The sequence below is a fragment of the Protopterus annectens genome, chromosome 12.part0 (genome assembly GCF_019279795.1).
Source record: "Protopterus annectens isolate FY-2018-M chromosome 12.part0, PAN1.0, whole genome shotgun sequence".
Taxonomy (NCBI): domain Eukaryota; kingdom Metazoa; phylum Chordata; order Ceratodontiformes; family Protopteridae; genus Protopterus; species Protopterus annectens.
Window position 1 is genome coordinate 1,283,116,997 of NC_056746.1, and position 20,208 is coordinate 1,283,137,204.

Here is a 20,208-nt window from a genome sequence, read left to right on the forward strand (position 1 = left end):
ATAAGGCCGTGTTCTCCATCAGTTTCTGCACCACTCGATCCACATCAGGCAGTCTGGAGGAACGGGTTGAAGGGGCCGAAGAGGTCACCAAGCGAAGGATCGATGAAGGGGGTACCTCTGACACTGGCTCCAAGACCTGGACCTCAACTTGAGGCAGCATCTCGGTGCTCAGCTCCAAGGTCTGTGGAGCCAGCAACTGAATCTTAGAAGAGGTACTCGGAGCCGATGACCTGGGCTCCGATACCTTCGAAGACTTCCACCCCTTCGAAGTCTTCAATGACTGGTCTGCCTTTTCCAATGCCTCCTGAAACTCCGGCTTCAGGAGACCTCTCTCAACCAGTTTCCTGCGTTTCTCTGTCATCACTCTGCCACTAAACGAGTGGCAGATGGAGCAATCCTCCTGAAGATGGAGAGGGCCCAAACAGTAGATGCAGGAAACATGGTTATCAGTTATGGACATTTTCTGTCCACACTGGCAATGTTTAAAGCCAGATTTGGCTTTTTCCGACATTTTAAGCATAAAATAGTAAATACAACTATATGTATAAAACTACACAAAACTGCTACTAACACACACAGCTACTATAATAACTACCGGTTAACTGGAGAAAAAAGGAATTACTAGTAAAAAAATCTGACAGAGCCCTGACAGAACAAAAAATGGCCTAAGGCCTAGGAGCAGACGCCTCCCACAACAAGCTAACTCTAATTTAAAACACACACACACACACACACACACACACACACACACACACAAATACTAATACTATGCTAATTCTAATAATAAACTTTAACAATTCTAACTATTTTAGGAAAGATATATATATATATATATATATATATATATATATATATATATAAATATGAATATATAAAGGATACTGGCCCGAGCTCTCACTCGACGACAAGACCTGTTGCAGTGGCAAACTAGATTTGAGGGTTAGCAGCAGGGGATCATGGGATAGGGACTGTGCCTTGAGCTTCTCTTAGATGCAGAGCTTGGAATGTGGCCCACTCGGAGCCGAGGGATCGGCTCCGAACCAGTGTGTAAGAACAAACGGCGAGATCAAACAACTTCACATCCAGGACTGTAACAGTGAATACATTCGAACATTTACATTTATGGTAAGTGTACACAACTATACTATGTTTATGTTTCACTGTTGCAGTCATCATATTTGGGTAGATTCCCAAAGCTGAGGAAATGGGAGGAGGCAGTCAAGGAAGCTACAGGCTGGCCAGGATGCCCTGCAAGACTGCGGAGGCAAACCCTGCCCTGGATTTGGAGAAGAGAGTCAGGTGGAAATGCTTGGTATAAGTGTGAACAGATGTCCAGGTGGCAGCCTCCAGGATGTCCCTGGTGGGGACTCCTCTGAGGAAAGCTGCAGAGGTGGAGGCTGCTCTGATGGAGTGTGTCCTGACCCCCCTGAGGGAGGCTTACCATGCTGTTTGTAGCACAAAATGGATGTAGTGTGCTATCCATTTGGAAATGGTTTGCTTGGAGATGGCTTTGCCTTCCGCCCCTGTAGCAAAGCTAACCAGCAATTGATCAGACTTTCTGAAGGATTTAGTCCTGTCCAGATAGTATCTGAGCTGTCCGTGCACATCTAGAGAGTGAAGAATCCTTCCCCCCTTGTTCTGAAGATTAGGAAAGAAGGTGGGAAAATGAATGGATTGATGGAGAGCCACACTGGACACCACCTTGGCCATAAAGGATGGGTTAGTTCTGAGGGATACCTGGTCTGCATGGAAGATGATGAAAGGTTCCACAGCCACGAGTGCTTGCAACTCAGAGACTCTTCTGGTTGAAATAATGGCCAGGAGGAAGGCTGTCTTCCAGGACAGCTCTGCAGAAGAAGATGGTTCGAAAGGAGGCAGGGTGAGCTTTTCCAAAACAAACTTAAGGTCCCAAGCTGGTGTTGGTGCCCTTTTGGGGGCCTGAAGTTGCTAGCCCCTCTGAGGTGTGAGAAAAGGGCTGCTCAGTGGGAAAATGAGCAGAAATAGCAGAGGCATGAATTTTTATACAGGAGAAAGAGACCAATGTGTAGTAGGTCAAATAAGTAATCCAGGATGAGAGGGATAGAGGGCTGTCCCATATTGGCCCCCTTAGCCTGGATCCAGGTGCAGAATATTTTCCATTTATCTGCTTAAGACTTTCTGGTGCTAGGGCACCTGGCCTCACAAATAACTTCCAGAACCTGCTTACTGAGGTTGGCAGGTTGGTTAGGGAATAAGCCAAGCTGCCAAACTGAGTGTCTGCAATTGGGGATGCATGAATTCCCCTTCCCTCTGGGTCAGGAGGTTTGGAATCTGAGGAAGATGCAATGGAGGCAGCTGGGACAGGCTCCGCAGCAAGGGGTACTATTGCTGTCGGGGCCAGTCTGGAGCTATAAGAATGGTCCTTGGTTTTTCCTCCCTTATTTTGAGCAGTACCCTGGGGATGAGAGGTAGGGGAGGAGAGGCATAGACCAAAAGGTTGACCCAGGGGAAGGACAGGGCATCCACTTTCCAAGCCATGCGGTGATGCTCCATGGTGCAGAATTTGCTAAGCTGATGACTGTTAGTGTGGGAGGCAAAGAGGTCGCCCTTCGGGGTTTCCTATTTCTGAGTTATTAGGGTGAAGATACTTCTGTTGAGCTGCCACTCGTGTGGGTCCAGAAGGTTTCTGCTCAATTGGTCTGCCAGGGAGTTGAAGGAGCCTGGTAGGTATTGTGCTAAGAGGTGTAGTTGCATGGAAGAGTCTATGAGCCAAGGGGTCATGGCCAGCCTGCATAGAGGGTAAGAGTGAGTCCCTCACTGCTTGTTGATGTCGGTTTTGATCAGGAGAACCCCTGGAGAGAGAGAGAAGGGGTTTGAAAGCTATCAAAGCATGCTGCACAGCCATAATCTCTTTTTGAATGATGTGCAGGGTGATTTGCTGTGGGCTCCATTGGCCCTGTATGCACCTGCTGTCCAGGTGTGCAACCCAAGTGTAGTCTGATGTGTCTGTGGTGCGGGTCTGGGCGGCAGGGTGTGGGGAGAAGGGCAGTCCCTTGTTGTGGGAGCATGCTGTTGCCCACCAAAGAAATTCCTTTCTGAGGCAAGGAATTATAGGTAGAAGAGTTTCCAGGTCTTGACAGTGTTGACACCAAAGGCTCTTTAGGTACCATTGAAGTTTCCTCATATGCAGTCTGGCATATGGAATGAGGAGTATGCAAGATGCCATGAACCCCAGAGCTTGCAGGATTTTCCTTGCAGAAAGCTAGGGCCTGGTGACCAGTTGAGAGAAGTAGGCTGACACGAAAATTTGTTTCTCTGTTATAAGGTATGCCATTTGGGAAGCTGTGTCCAGACTTGCTCTCAAGAAGTTTATCCTTTGGGTGGGCACTTGTTCTGATTTCTTTTCGTTGATTGTGTACCCTAGGGAGGTTAGTAGACTCTTTACAAAGGCCAGGTGCTTGAGCAGCTTTTCCTGGCTGCCTGAATAAGACAGTCATCTAAGTAGGGGTAAATTTGAATATTTCTTTGTCTGCAAAAGGCAATGGGCCAGAGCCTGGCATTTTGTGAAAACTCTGGGAGCAGTAGATAAGCCAAAGGGAAGGGCAGAGAACTGAAAGTGTTGAGATTCTGCCCTGAAGTGGAGATATTCTCTTCATGATTCCCTGACAAGAATGTGGAGGTAGGCCTCTTTTAGATCCAGGGTGGCTAGCCAAGCATCCTTTGAGAGCATGGGTAGCAACTGTTGAAGGGTGAGCATTTTGAATTTTGGGATCACCAGGAAGGTGTTTAGAATGGATATATCGAGGATGGGGTGCCAGGTGGCCTTTTTTCTGGGCGTCAGAAAAAGTCTGGAGTAGAAGCCTTGGCCTATCTGTTCTGCAGGAATGTGCTCTACTGCCCTCAAAGAGAGCAGGGAATGGATTTGCTTTTGAGCCTCTGCCCACTGATTTGGTGGTTGATCTGGGAACCCTTTTGGGGTTGGAAGGGTGTGGAAGGAGAATTTGTATCCCTGAGACACAATGTTCAGAACCCATTGATCCTTGTTAATGGTGGCCCAGGTGCTTGAGTGAAAGAAGAGTATTCCTCCTAAGGGTAAGTGAAGGTGGGCAGAGAGGAGGTGAGTCATTGTGATTTCTTACCATAAGGGGGTGGCTTAGAACTCCCTGGTTTTGAAGTGGAGGTAGTCCACTGCTTAGATCTCTGAATTCCCTGGGGCTGCTGTCTTGGGGGGTTTGTTTACATGGGGCCTTGGCTGGGCTGTTTACTTGGAGCAAGAAAGGAACAGTGCTTGGAGAGGAAATGCCTGCTGGACCTGTAAGAAATTTTTAACTATTTGCATAGATTTTGCTTTTTCTTCCATCTTTTTTAACATCTCTTTTGCCTTTGTGCCAATAAGTTATCTTTGTGCAAGGGGACATCCAACAATTTAGATTTGACATGGTCTGGCAGGGGTTGTTCCTTAAGCCGTGAATGTCTTCTAATGACAGATCCAGTGACTGCTGCCCAGGAAGAAGCTTCTAGGGCGTCAAAACCACAGTGCAAAGTGTGTTTAGTTACTTGACTTGCAAAATGCATTGTCTTATAAATCTTTAGATTTTTCCCAAGCAGGAAAGGAAGAAATTTTTTTTAAGGAGTTCCAAGATATGTTGCTGATATTTAAGTCTATGGAACTGACAATTTAGTGCCCTGATAGCAAGAATAGCTGAGGTGTATACTTTTTTACCCCATCTGTCCAATGCTTGGGAATCCCTGTCTAAGGGGGTGGGATTCTTAGCAGAGGTTGCTTTAATCCCTTTTGGTCCTTGAGAAATGACCTCAGGGTCCGTTGTTGGATTTTTAAAGATATTTGTGAGAGTCAGGGACTCTGTAGTATCTGTCTGGTTTTCTGGGAGCAGGAGGTAGGGCGTCAAAAGTCAAGCTGGATTCAAGGAAAACATCATCCACCACATCCAGGACTGGGAGGATGGCCAAGGATCTGTGTTGCAGAAGATATAGGAATTCACTGAGTCTCTCTTTAGACTGAGGGTAGTCCTGACTCTCCCATTGGAAATGCTCCATTAAAGTATGCAGGGTTTCCCCAAAGGAAAAATCCTCTGGGGGAGAGGCTGAAGGAATGGATTCTTCTGCATCAGAATCCTCATAAGTGGAGAGGGGTTGCATGTCTTCATAGTCAGATATATCAGATTCATCTGACTCTTGTTCAGACAAAACTACTGGGGATAGATCTATTTTCCTTTTTGAAGGGGTAACTTGGCTTCCCCTGATCAGCATGATAAAGTCTTCCAACATTTTAAGCATTTGAGACTGAGGCAAGGTAGCAGGCGCCTGAGAGTGGGTAGTCGGTTTCTTGGGTGTGGTTCAAACCCTGGGCCTAAGGAACTCTGTTGTTTTTGAAAGAACGGTAGTCACGAAAGAAGACTTTGGTTTGTGTCGAGATTCAGTGGTGTGAAGGACTTCCTCGGAAGCCGGTGCCTGCTCAGCTTCTCCGGACCCATCCAAGGTAGACACGACCACAGGATCCTTAGACGACGAAGAGTTTTGCAGGATACCGGACTCCGAAAGGGTCTCTGTAGCAGCCTGCGAATCAACTGAAGTGGGCATCAAGGGCTGCGAAAGTGCCTGAGTACCAGAGGACTGATGACTAGCTTAACGCAAGCATCGTTGGTAGGTTTGGACCTGTGCAGTCTGTCTCTGTCTTTATCTTTACATTTTTTTTCGGTAGATATGCTGTCGGATGGCTTACCAAAGCCATATCAAAATTCGAGGACTGTAAACAAAAACATCTGGCTACAATAAGGGCCCAACGATGGATAGTTCTGGCGTTAAACAAAGCACAGAAGTGACAAAGGGGGATGTTGTGGTCTGGGCCTAGACAAGTGACGCAGTAAGAGTGGAAGTCTCGGTGTGGTATTTGCTTTCCATGGGCGAGACAATTATTAATTTTTTCTGACATCGGTTAGTGCAAGAAAAAAGGATCCCCAATGGGGTACTTGGCTTTAGAAGACTTTAACTTCAGTTCAGAAATGAACTCTCTGGTAGCGGCCGACTGGCACTTGTGCAAACTGCTTTGGGCTCCATCGCAAGAAAGACTGATGTAATGGCGTCTTCTGTCTTACTTTATACCACTGATGACCTGACGTCAGTCCTCAAGCAACAGCAACCGACGCAGAAAAGGAGTGACTACAGCACTGCTTGTTGGCGTATGATACGTTTACATTGCTAACTGACTGAATGGAGATGTGTCCTGGTTGGAGTCACTCCTGCAAGACATGGATAGGAAAGACTACTCACACCTCTGAGACAGAATAAAACTTCAATTCTCCTTGAATCAAACCCCAGTGTGAAATGTGGCCATGACAGTGTCTTTTCTAACTCAAACAAGAAGCATCAATGGTAAGCATTTTCAGAGTTCTGGCAATAATAGGTCTGCCTATTAAGACAGTAACTCAAGCCATCTACTAACAGAGATGGTGCAGAAGTCTTGAAACCACCAAACTCTGAGGGCCTAATGTAGTATAATCATGAAGAATCCTTCAAGCACTTTTACGATCACTGCTGCTATGAGACATAGTTGGACCCTGGAGCAAAGTTTGCACAAAACTGGCTAAATGGTCATATGAAAGGACAATTTACACAGGATGCTTGACAGTCACACTATTTAAGGATCATCATATTAAAATGAAGAGTCAGTTTTGGTGTTAAATGAGGCTATGCAGAGCCTGATCTATAATTCACTAAGGACCTATGCCCTCCCTTTGTAAGTCCATGCACTCGCTAATGATGGCTTCAGTCAAAATACTTTTCCTATATTTCATTTCTAATGGCAAGGCATGCATGCTTTGACAAACCCTCTGTAAGGTCACCACTCTGAGGGATTGCAGCTGTAGCTGCATTGCTATGCCCCCCTCCATTAATAAACATTGTCATCCTCCCCTTGAAGAAGTCACAAACTAGAGCTGTTAATTGAACTACAGTCACCTGGGCCATAGTCAGGGCTTTTTCCCTCTCTGCCTAGTGCTGTCAAATTGTCTGAACTGCTTCCTGCTACTTCCATGCCAAGTATCATGGAGACCCAAAATCATATTTAATCTCTTCTGTATAGTAGACAGGATAATCATGCCAATGGAATATTTTGGAATAACGGTGCTGAGGCAACATAATTCCAATCCTGGCCTTAGTTTCTACATCTTTTTTGAAATTAAAATTAATACTGGATAACATTAAAGTGCATGGTAATCTTGATATGCCTTCTAAATTGCTTGGCTATTTTATCCCACAGAATCTGAACCCCCTTCCTTGACAATTTTTTTTTTGCCAATTGGGAATATATGGATAGGACAGAGATGGGGTGTTGTAAGTGGATATCATTTCCCTTACCCAGGCATTAGTGTTAACATCCAATCAAACTGTTGTTTGAAGGGTACATCTCCCATCTGACCATCCCTATTTGGGAGATTACCATTTTAGGTATCAAGACTGCTGGCTACTGCCTCCCAGAAATTGCCTTGGCCAGCATCCTTGTAAGGAACTAGCCAAGAAATATTGCTGCTTCTTTGAAGTTTTTACTACTGGGTGTCCTGTTTTCTCAGATTTATGGTCTCCAGTGGTTCCTTTGATCAGCCAGATCAATGGGCATTTTGGGGGAAAGGGTGATATACTTGCAGTCTTAAGAGTCTGATTTCCCCCTCTGTTCATTTTAATGACTTATTATCTGGGCAGATGAACCTAACAGACAAATTCACAAAGAACACTTTGACATCTATAGGAGTACAGTAAAATGCAGACAGCAGCACTAGTGTATGGCTTCATCCGATCCTGCCACCTTGTTGGACACATCCACTATATATCAACTGAACTGGTCCTTATTTCACCTTGCCTGTTGTAGATTCCGTGAAAAGTACAGTTTTGTACCTACCATAAATGTAGATGTTTGAGTGTATACCCTGCTGCAGTCATCACACTTGGGTTATCCTGCTGTCAGGCGGTCCCGTGTAGAATCTGACTGCCTTGCTGTGTGAGTAGATGAGGAATTTGTGGTAAAATCCATGGTGGGCCCTGGGCCATGTTCCTTAGTAGTGGGTACCAGTGCTGGTGTGGCCAGTCCGGGGCAATGAGTATCATTCGAGGTCTCTCCATCCTGACTTTCAGCAGCACCTTTGTGAGAAGGGGCAATGGAGGAAAGGCATATACCGTCAGCATTTTCCAACTGAGAGTGCGTCCACTTTCCAAGCTTGATGGTGAAATGTCCTTGTGCAAAATTTTGAATGCTGATGGTTTTTGGGGTTGGCAAACAGGTCTATGTCTGGGCGCCCCCATGTTTGAGTTATCATTGCAAATACTTGTGGATCCAGTTTCCACTCGTGGGGATCCATGATGTTTCTGCTTAGGTCATCTGCCAATGTGTTCTTTTTTCCTGGCAGGAATTGTGCTTGCAATTGAACTTGGTAAGCCAGTGCTGTGTTCCACAAGGTCATTGCTTGCCTGCATAGAGGGTAGGAGTGTGTACCCCCTTGTTTGTTTATGTACCACATTACTGTGGTGTTGTCTGTCCTTATTATAAGCTGTCCTGGATGTAAGAGGTCCTTGAAGGCTATCAGAGCATTCTGTACAGCTAACATTTCTTTTTGATTGATGTGCAGATTCCTTTGATCTGCAGTCCATATGCCTTGAACGCACCGTCCTGCCATGTGTGCCTCCCAGGCATAGTCCGATGCATCTGTTGTCATAGTTTGCCTGGCTGGGGGTAAGGTGAAAGGCTGACCCTTGTTGAGGTGACATGCCTGTGACCACCATAGAGACTCCTGTTGAAGGCAGGGAATGACAGGTATCATTGTTTCCAAGCTGTGGCTGTGGAGAGTCCATACGCTTTTCAGGTACCATTGTAATTTCCTCATATGCAGTTTTGCAAATGATATTAGTAGTATACAAGATGCCATGAAGCCCAAGGCCTGCAGAATTTTTCTTGCAGGGAGTTGGGTCTTTGTTGCCATTATTTTGAAGTATTGAGTTATTTGTTGTTGTTGTTTGTCTGGCGTCAGATAAGCCATCTGGGCCGTTGTATTCAAGCCTGCACCCAGGAATGTCATATTTTGTGAGGGTACTAGTTTTTATTTCTTTTCATTTACTGTGTACTCTAGGCAACTTAGAAGGTGTTTTACAAAAGTCAGATGTTGTAAGAGAATGTCCTTGCTTTCTGCTTGGATGAGGCAGTCGTCCAGGTATGGGTATATTTGAATTCCTCTTTGTCTGCAGTATGCAATTACTGGTGCTAGGCATTTTGTGAAGACCCTGGGTGCAGTAGATAAGCCAAAGGGCAGTGCAGAGAAATGGTAATGGGTTGAACCTGCAATGAAACGGAGGTAACCTCTGCAATTTTGTCTGATAGGGACATGCAGGTATGCCTCCTTGTGGTCCAACGTTACTAGCCAAGCTTTCTTGTCCAACATGGGAAGAAGCTGCTGTAGTGTTAGCATCTTGAATTTGGGTACTTGCAAAAAGGTGTTTAGAATTGAGAGGTCCAGAATGGGTCTCCAAGCATTGTCCTTTCTGGGGACTAGAAAGAGCCTTGAGTAAAATCCTTGGCCTTGCTCCTGTGTAGGTACCAGCTGAATGGCTCTCATGTCCATGAGAGCTGTAATTTGTTTTTGTGCCTCTGCCCATTGATTTTGTGGCAAGTTTGGCATTCCCTTTATCCTTGGCAAGGTGTGGAAATGGAATCTGTATCCTTGTGAGATAATGTCTAGGACCCATTTGTCCTTTCTGACGATGCGCCAGTTGTCAATAAAAAATGCTAATTTTCCTCCCAAGGGAGCTGCCAAGAGTTTTTTGCTTGGCAGTTTGAGGTGTAAGTCATTGTGTTTGTCTTGTAGTAGTTTGGGACCTGTCTTCTCCCTTCTGTGTTGCAGTGCCCCATTGGCGAGGTTTGTAAGGGATTTGTGCTTGTCCTCTGCCCCTTGGGCATCTGTATTTACCCCTCTGTGGCCTGTCAGAAGCTGGAAAGGACCAATTTTTTGCTGGCCAATTTCTGCTGAAGTGTGGAGGTTGTACCTGTAAGAACTTTTTGACCGTCTGCATAGATTTTGCCTTATCCTCCATTTTCTTTAAAACCTCTTCTGCTTTAACCCCAAATAAGACATCCTGCTGTAAGGGTGCATCTAGTAACTTTGCTTTAACATGATCAGGCAGAGTTTGTTCCTTTAACCAAGCATGCCTACGTATAACAGACCCAGTAACAGCTGCTCTACAGGAAGCTTCCAAGGAATCAAATCCACATTGTAAAGTATGTTTGCCCACCTGTTCAGCTGCATGCAACAGATCCTGCATTTCTTTGAATTCAGACTGTTGAGGGTGCGTGCTCATCTTCATTTTATTTGAGACATTAGGAATTGCTGGTATTTCAGCATGTGAAATTGACAATTTAGTGCTCTCATAGCTAGAGTAGCTGAGGTGTAAACCTTCTTCCCCCACCTATCTAGTGCTCTGGAGTCCCTTTCAGAGGGTACAGGATTTTTAGCCATAGAAGCCTTAGCCCCTTTGGGACCCTGGGAGATAGACTCTGGGTCAGCAACAGGGCTTTTGTAAAGGAATTTGTGTGAGTCAGGCACTCTATAATATCTATCTGGTTTGGCTGGAGCAGGAGGTAGAGAATCTTGATTTAGACTAGATTCTAAGTAAACATCATCCACAATGTCTAAAACTGGAGGGATAGCAAGTAGTCTGTGCTGGGGGAGTAAAAGGAACTCTCGGAGCCTTTTCTTTGAGTCTGAGTAGTCCTGACCTTCCCCGTGGAAATGTTCCCTCATGGTATGTAAGGTTTCCCCAAAGGAATAGTCTTCAGGGGGAGAAGCTGAGGGAATGGAATCTTCAGCATCAGAATCTTCATAAGGGGAAAGGAGTAATCCTGTTCCTCAGAGGAGCCTGAGGAAATAGACACTTGATCAGAGGAGGCATAATCCTCCTCTTGTCTAGGCCTTTTGTCTGGGGGGGGGGTTGGGAACCCCTGATTAAAGAAATCAAATCTTCAGCCATTTTAAGCATCTGTTTCTTAGGCATGGGGCCTTGAACTGGAGACTGATGTGCAGTCTTTTTTGGTTTTAGAGGAGTCTTAAGCTTAGCATAAGATTTTATGGTGAGAGTAGTCGGTCTGAAGACACCTTCTGAAACCGAAGGTGTTTCTGCAGCACCGGCTTCTCCTTCTGCAATGTTGTTGGTAGGGCCTAAAGAAAATGGCTGCGTCGGCCTAGAACTCTCTGCTTGAGAATCCGTAGTGGTCTGGAGTTCCAATTCTGCGGTCGTCAGGGGCTGCCTAGGCGCCTCACTGAAAACCGAAGAACCGGTGACCAGCCCAGCCGAGGCCTCGGAGTCTGGCTTGGATCTAGGCTGCCTGTCTTTATCTTTGTGTTTTTAAGCACGCCGGTAGTCGGTTGCTCCGACGGCATAGTGTGATTAAATTTCCTACCGAAGTAGTGTCGTGCGAAATCAAAGCGTCGCGTTATAGTTCGCTTATTGAACCTAGCACAAAACCAACAACCAGTGACGTCGTGGTCTGGGCCTAGGCAAGGAATGCAATAAGAATGAAAGTCCTTATGAGGTATTTGCTTCCCACAAGAAATGCAATTGTTAACTTTTTCTGACATCAGACTGAGGCAAGATAAGGTTCCCCAACGGGGTACTTGGCTTTGAAGACTTCGGACTGAAATTCGATTCGAAAATCTCAGGTGTCGGCCGACCGGCACTTGCAAACTGCTTCTGCTTCGGGTACCGCGCGGCAAGAAAGACTGAAGAAAATGGCATTGGATGCCTCATATACCCCTGGCGCACTGACGTCAGGGATGAAGCGACAGCAACCGATGCTGGACCAAGACTTTGGAATTCGGGCCGACTGCGGGACCGCCTGACGGCAGGATAACCCAAGTGTGATGACTGCAGTAGGGTAACACGATGAACATCTTATATACTGAGCCTTTCTCTGAGTTCACCATCAGGCATGTCCTCAACAGAATAATGTACATCACTAAAAAAAAGTTTTGCTAAAAATACAGCATGGTCTTCTGATAATGTAAGATCTCTTAGAGAGGTAGAGGAAACCCACTAACTTTCCCTGTCTAACCAGAGCGCACAAATCTCCATTATAGGAAAGGACTGCTGTATGATGAGGTACAGGATTACTATTTAAGCCTGTTCCAGAGATGGAAGCAATCATCTCTGGAGTCCGTCAATAACATATAGTCCTTGCACAAATTATAAAGATTTAGAAGTTGCCCTGCCTCGGAAAAAAATACTCAAGACACAACAGCATAATTTGGCCATCTTCATTCATACTGTATTAATTTTAATATCCCAGCAGCAGAAAATGTCTCGGATTAAGACCAAACAGGTAAAAAATGTAGTAAAATGACAGAAGAAACTGGCTCAGGAACAATGAATAAACACATCTGAGAAACTGCAGCTCAATTAATGCAGAGAACAGGTAAAATCCTTGAAATGGCATAAAACATGCAGTCAACAGAATTTGGAGGGTAACCTGTCAGATGGACTTCTGAGTATTGGCCAGTGGAATGATTAACAGAATGGGGAGACATAACACACCATCATGCATGGGTTCCACGCCAAGTACTTCAGCACAGTGGAAAAAGGCAATAACATAATTCAATGTTCTATTGTGGAGGTGAACAAGGAAGGTCAGAAGTGTGCAAAGGAAACGTATCCTCACTGCAAAATAAGTTATCTTTCTTAAGAAAATGACAGTTGATTCAATAGTTCATGTTGTGCTCCTCGAGATTACAGGACAGGGCAGGAATCTATACAAAAGTTCTAAACTAATGTGATTATAACGGAGTTGTATGAGAATACCAAGCTCGAAGGTACTCATAGTTCAATGGATAATATAAGGATTTATATTTATTAAAGCTCAAGCACTTGAAAACATGAATCAGCAGGTGTCTAACACCTGTAAATCTTAAAAACAAAAAAAGATCATAAATTCCTGACAAAGGACAAGCATTTCTCTAATAGGGTCTATATTAGAACATCAAGCATTCAAAATGTTGAGTGTTCTAATATTGACACATTTTCAGTGAACGCTGAAAATATTGAAGAAACAGAAAACCGATTTTTTTCCTAGGGAAAGAATTTGGTTGTCCATTACTGGTGCTTCAGTATTTTCAGCGCTCTGGTGGAAAGTTACGGGTCGGGTTCAGGGAAGTGTGCGATTGTGTGGATGTGAGGGTTAGGTGAGTTAGGATTTGGGCACGGGTCAGGTAAGTGTGCGATTGTGTGGACGTGCGGGGTAGGTGAGTTAGGGTTAGGGAGCGGGTGAGGTGACTGTGCGATAGTGAAGGACTTTAGGGTTTGGGTTTGGGTTAAGGTAAGTGGATAGTTAGTGATGTATGTATAGTTTAGTGTAGGGTTAAGTGTAAGAGTTTAGGTGTATGTGTGTGGATTGCGGTTTGTTTGGTGTGCTTGTGTTGTGTGTATGTGTTTTGGAACAGCAAATTTTTTCCCTAGGAAAAAATTTGCTGTTCTGAATGTTCGATGTTTTGAATTTTCGATTGATAGGGTTCGACATTAGAACACTCGACATTTTGAATGTTCGGTGTTCTAATATAGACCCTCTAATACATAACAAAAGCACAGCATATACCACAAAGCAGTTAAAAAACAGTGAACTGATCAACAAGATAAGAGAACACTGGAAAAGGACATCAGGCAATAAGATCTTTAGGGATGAGTCAGTAGGCTTCATCTGCCGGATACCTCGGTCATCTTCAGGATTAATGGAATGGCAGTAACTGTGTGACCAATCCTAGAGGACTGTACTCTATTCCTAGACAGAAGGCAAAGAGTGATTGACAGACTACTGTTCATACATTCTGCAAGTAGGGAAACGACAAACAAAAATGAGTAAGGATCGGATCATCTTATTCCATAACAATAAACCCAATATTCTGTTAGGGGCCTACACCAAGTAAAAGCAAGACTGCAACATGGAAAAGGAACATAATAAGATTTCAGCATTGTATGTCCGTGCAATGAATACAACCTTGGTAGACGTGGATGTAATCACCCTGAAGGCCATCAAGACATAAAGAAAAAGAAAAACTACCACTTTGATGAAATTGTGCAATGCTCTCATAATCAAAACACTTTGCCATTTGCATTTAAGGGAGGTAAACAAAAAGCCTCCTGCAAAATTCATTTTCCTCATCTGTGAAAGCAGAAACAAGTCATAACCAATGTCATCAGTCTGCAGTGTGAAAACAGGTGTGTAATAAAAAAAAATCTTTATTATGTATGTATTTATATTTATTTAACAAAGTTCCATACAACCACTCCATGTGACACTTTATATCTGGTCCACTATCAAAACCTCCTGTCACCATAATATTCTCCCAAATCATTTTTTAAATGTTCTAATGAATAGATGGTTTTCAACCAGTAGGTAATCTGTTCCATAAAAGTATAACATTCTGTGAGTCACCTCAAACTATATTCCATCATAGACTCTGGGGACTTCTAATGATCCCAATCCGAAGACCAAGAGAATTAAAATATTGCTGTCAGGGCCCTAAACATCATAAATTTTCTCTCATTCTCTTGTAGAACAAACTAGAACAGTACACATTTTTTCAGTCTATCCTTACCGTCATCTTTTTCTAAACCTGTAATCCTCTTGGACCAATTTGTTGGGAAGATTAATGGGGAGTACTACAACACCGTTCTAGTCATATTAGCTAACAAGATGGATTTCTGAGTAGAGTACTTAATATGGTACCAATCACGTCCTTGGGTTTCAGACAATGTATACACGTGACAAAACTTAGATCATGGTACACAGTGACCCCATCCCTCCGGTCTGAGGAAGAAGATACTTTTCATTACCTAATGCATTGTTTTTACTACTCTTCCTCCAAGCGGGTTTCCTAATTTATCCACATTTGGGACAAAGACATTTTGTTTAATCCAGGTACCCAAACTGAGGAAAGATTTTTTTGCAGGATCTCTTGGCCTTTGCTGCAACAATTCTGCTTGTCTGGATCCAAAACAAACCTGGCTACTTTAAAAAGTGTGTGTTGCTCATACTGACTGCTTAACTGGACTCAAAGTCTGATTTTTCAGCTAGTCCCCTTGCCCATATGACTATGTTGTTATCGAAAAACACTACCTTAAACTTTTGCAGTAGTACATAACTGAACAGGAATAAGTTATGAGGTCCTTGCCTTTATAAACTGGAACAACGTGGCTTATTTCCACAAATAATTGAAGATCATGGCTAACTAAAAGGCTGTTGAAAATAATTTCTTGCCAACTCTCAATACACTGTAGACTAGCACTCTTCAAATTCCGACAAAGTAAACTATCACTCATAAAACTGTGGTCTAAATGAAGCCTAATTATTATTATACAGACTATGAACCACTACAAAAATGGCAACCATCATGGTAGTGTTTTAAGCCAACACCATTGTTCACATGGGCTGCAACACTAATGACCGGGTAACTCCTCAGTGTACTGATTGCTACACCCACCGACTTAGGAAACACATGATATAGAACTGGTGCCTAATGAAGTAGCCAATTTATTTTGGAGTTAAGAAGGGATTCAGGTGCTCAGTAACAACTCAAACACAGGATAAAATAACATTATGCAATTAGTACTCAGTTGAGAATTATGTAAAACTGGGGAATGTTTTACTGCTGTACTGCTACATAGCAAAGCCTATGAGGATAAACATAAAATGGAAAACAAAACAAGTCAGCAGCCAAACACAACCTTGTTCTGGTACGCAACACCTGCATAAGCTCCTAGAAAACAAATATTCTTATGTATAATTTTAGCAGCAAACCTGCCCACAAGACCCACAAAGGGCGAGGTTGCAAAGGCGTACTAACTGATACAACAGCTGGGGCAAGCAAGTGAACTCTGTAAGAAGGCTGTAGTATGCAGGTATGCCTTGGTGAGGAAAACAATAAAATGTTGCCAGCCCTTCTGGCACAGAGGAACAACATCTTAACTAAGATCCAGGTGACACAAGCTCAATTAGCAGCTTGGATGCCTGTCGAACCTGTCAGGGGGAGGGGAAGAGTAATGCTACTTAACTAACTCGCCTCTTTTTCTGGGGCGGTGGGGGGGGGGGGTCACAAGTCTGGTGTGCCTGGTACCTTGATAGTCTCAAGTGCACTTTGGTGACCACATTGAACTGACAGCCGTGTCAGCCCCGAGGAAACATGTATGTGCCCTTTGTTGATGCCAGCTGCGTGCAAACCTTGAGGTAGCCTACTGGACATACACAGTGGAGTTGCAGATTAAAGCAAAAAAAATCCCCATTTTCAAGGGTAATGGCAGAATCTCCCCACTTCTCACCTTCTCTTCTGAGATGAATGTCTGAGCTGCATGGCTTTCACCTCTTTGGGAATGAACAGGCCTACAGAGTGAGCATAGAGGGTGGTTTGGTGGTCATGGGGAGAAAACAAAAATCAAAAGTGTAATTCACATAAAAAACAACTTTCTGAACATAAAAAGCGTTACCTTTAACATACAATTCACGCATGAGTACAGAGGGGTTAAGTCAGACGCTATCGTTACTTTAAAGGTCAAGGTTGGAAACTGATGAAAAGGAAGAAACATTAAAAAATGACAAATGTTTACATAAAAAGCTCTATCTGTTCTGTATAAAATGCAGGGATAATACTATGCAGGACTGTTTCTGGTAGTCATACATATTTAAAAGTGCAAAATGCTTCTGATGCACTTCATTTTTCACCTACCTTCTGCTGGTCTTCTCACATGAACAGGCAGAAAATGGTCTTCAGCAACAAAGAGGAGTGTGCTTACCTCTATATATAATCTTCCTGTAAGAATCTAATCACCATGTCTTCCAGGAGAGAACAACATGTTTTAATTGCAAGGAAATGTAAGCACCACACAGAGGACAAAAAGACACAAAACAACAAATAAAAATATCACATTTCTTCTCTTTTTATTAAAAGAAAAGTTACAATTGCAATATTGTGCCTTGCATTTCTAAATATTGCCTCCTGAAACTAGCCACCTGAAGAAACGGGAGTCTGAATAAAAATAAAAGACCCGGCTTGCAGAACTTTTCCCAGTAGCATTCCTGACTCAGTACACAGCATTTGCAGAACTCAATTCAAAAGAATTTCAACATAAACAGGGATGCTTTCATCCCTTAAACTTCTACAATCAGAAGCAATTTTTTTGTCTGTTCTTAGCTACAAGTCACAGAATATATTTTTGTAGTAGTAAAATGTTCTCCTTATATATAAGGAAACAGTATTAGGAAATAAATTAAAAATCCCGAAAATTAAAACACACTGATTTCAACCTTGCAAGCGACTCTGAACTGTGGGTGTAGCAAACTCCATGTCACTGTGAGACACATTGCAAATGAGCTGCAGCTAGACATGTGCTGGTGGGTAACAGCAGCCAAAAACATGCAACAAAAAGTTTAGACTGGTCCCAAGACTGCTGCAAAAATGGGGGAAATGCAACTAACCAGACCGCTGTGTTAAACCAGTAACATTTTACTGAAAACCCAATCCTGCATCAAAAGACCTGCTCGCAGTCTTAAAGAAAGGAAAAGCACCGCCAGATTCCTTCTTCAGGAGCCATTGAAACGATACACAGCAGTACATTTTGGGAAACTGCTTGCCCAATAAAGTGAGCTAGCCAAATTTTACCTTTAAAAATTTTTGTTTTAGCGGACATATCTCTAGCTATCACTTCAAACAACCTGTCAAGCACAAAATCAAACCTGGAATGCCACACTAAATAAGCCCTGCTTCCAAAATGATGATGTGATGCTAAAGAAATAAGTCTGGAGATGTACAAAGTAATCAAAGAAGGAGCACCCAGAATCTGACAAAACACACTGCTGTTTGTAATTCAGGTACTGAAAGCTTATTTTACTTACACTTTGTTTTTCAGGTTGGTCCCACTAAGTCAATGGCCTCTTCTCAGTGGAGACTTGAGGTGATATATATATATATATATATACACACACACTGATTACGGGAAGTCCTATAAGCTACTTCAAGTCATCATGCTCCGTTTTGATATAAGGTTTTAGGTGAAGTCATAGCCTTCAATCTTTACTTAGCAGGTTGTCAAAATGGCAGCAGGCTACTGCAAAACAGGTCTAGGCTGCCACACTGGGCAAACAGCTTATTGCAGTATTCATTTTTTCAATGGCTCTGAGCATTTCAGTTTCTCCATGTCAACTAATCATGAATTCAGAAATAAAATGTCCACCTAAATGTGTGTCTAGTGCAGAATTTGCTTTTCTGTTACAAAATATCAAACATTTTGTAAGCAACTTAAACAGGATTTGGTAACCCAGAACATTCAACACACAAACAGTTGAAAATAAACATCCTTTCTAAACATACAACCATATTACCTGCACACTAGATGTGTGCAGTATGAATAACTGAATAAAAAATATTGTAATAGCTATATATGTACAACTAACACACACACATATGAATCACACATCCCATTACAATGTTTCCACCTTTTTTTTATTTTAAAATGATAACATCGGACAGCTGTTTGCTCCATAAAGTAGGACTGTAGAACTGTGCAGTGTTAACAAGTCGCCTTATGTTGTCGAAGTCTATGCAAGAATGTCCTATTTAACGCCTGTGAGCGAGGTAAGAGACCAACAAGACTCCTGCAGCCACAGATGCACCAGTCAGCACCCACTTGAAAAGTTCTTGGGATTTCCTGACTTCTGCAGCAGCGTTGTGTCCATAAAGACTTCCAAAGACGCCCTATAAAAAAAAAGACACCCAACTGTTAGTAGAACACAAACAAAAATAAATAAGCAAACAATAAAACCTGCAGCAGAACAGATTAGAACTATTTTCTGTATCTGTAATAATCCGTCTAGTCACTAATTTTGTTACTATTTCTGTATTTTTATTTGTTAACTAGGGCAAAGCACTGAAGCACATGGGCTTTTTTCTTACAAAATTTTGATCTCAATCACAGACGTCCATCTTCTGCCATAGTACACCATCTCAAGGACAGGCAACCTTTTTTTTTTTTTTGTGGACTGGTGAAAAAAAATTACAACTTGATTTGCTTAATTACTAGACTCTGTTTGCCTGTATGCAGATCTTCATCGTCTCACTCATCAAAACTGTTGATAATGGCTGTTTCTTCACACAAACATCAGACATGGATATGCACATGGACTAATTAATGCCCTATACAATGACAATCATTTCATCAGATGTTCTCCACAACAGCTGTTTTTTCATTAATGCAAGATTATCCTTACAGTGGCTCATGCCCAGAGTCCCCCCCCCCTTAATTTAATATCTACTTAGCAAAACTATGCATGTTAGGTTCCTACCTCCCAAGACAAAATTTGATCTTTCTGGTTTCCATTTACCTTCATACTGTACTGGTTTACAGACATTTAATTAACAAGACAGACCTACTGGAGTCTTTTCTTTAGTAATCTGGAATGCTGTCTTACAAAAATGGACGAGATTTCAACAGGATACCATGGAAACAAACCTCTTCCACTCTGTTGTAATGAGACTCTATATAGGCGCAGCCCACTTGTCTGAGAATGGGGCATATGCTTCTCAACTGTCCACAGTACTGTACGGTGTCAAGATTTTTGTCTCATATTTTTGGTCTGTTCCTTATGAAATTTGTGGTCATTAAATAATGACAGAAGTTTACATTTCAGATTTTATATCCTTCAGAAAATGCAAGCTGATGCAAACCTATTTTTCTTGCAATTTTCCAAGTTTATATGAGAAATATTTAAAATCTTTCCCTGATTTTGTGCCCCCCCCCCCCCAAATTATCGATGGGTTTGTCCAGAATGCTTGCATTAAGAAGCAGATATGTATGCCCAGACCCAGATGAGTAGAGTTTTCCTTGTGTCTTGGACAAATTTACTTAATTTGAAAACAAATATCACGTCAGGCAATGACTGTAAAAAGTACATCTGATCAATGACCATATCAGATTACAAATTAATTAAAATTAAATGGACTTTTTGTTGTGAATATTAGCCCTATTTTTTTTAAGAAAAAGGCAGAGATCATACCTCTTACCCTCCTAGGACAAGACATCTGGATAAATTCAAAAATAATGGGGGGTTCAAAGGCTCAAAAAAAGGGACAGATTTTAAAACTTGCTATTATAAACTCAAAAGGTGGTAGAATAAACATTTTGCATTAGCATGCA

At 42.7% G+C, this 20,208-nt stretch overlaps 2 protein-coding genes across 4 annotated transcripts in view; one reads left to right on the top strand and one right to left on the bottom strand.

The window, feature by feature from the left end:
- The window catches only part of TPX2 (TPX2 microtubule nucleation factor), a gene marked incomplete in the record, with an annotated part of 1,896,622 nt that overhangs the window by 562,331 nt on the left and 1,314,083 nt on the right, over window positions 1-20,208 (top strand).
- Window positions 16,933-20,208, bottom strand: part of BCL2L1 (BCL2 like 1) — a 386,017-nt gene continuing 382,741 nt past the window's right edge. For all 3 annotated transcript variants that reach the window (XM_044090330.1, XM_044090329.1, XM_044090328.1), the window contains exon 3: window positions 16,933-18,770. In XM_044090330.1, coding sequence (XP_043946265.1) covers window positions 18,633-18,770 — 138 coding nt within the window. In that variant the 3' untranslated portion in view covers window positions 16,933-18,632. The remainder of the gene's footprint in view (window positions 18,771-20,208) is intronic.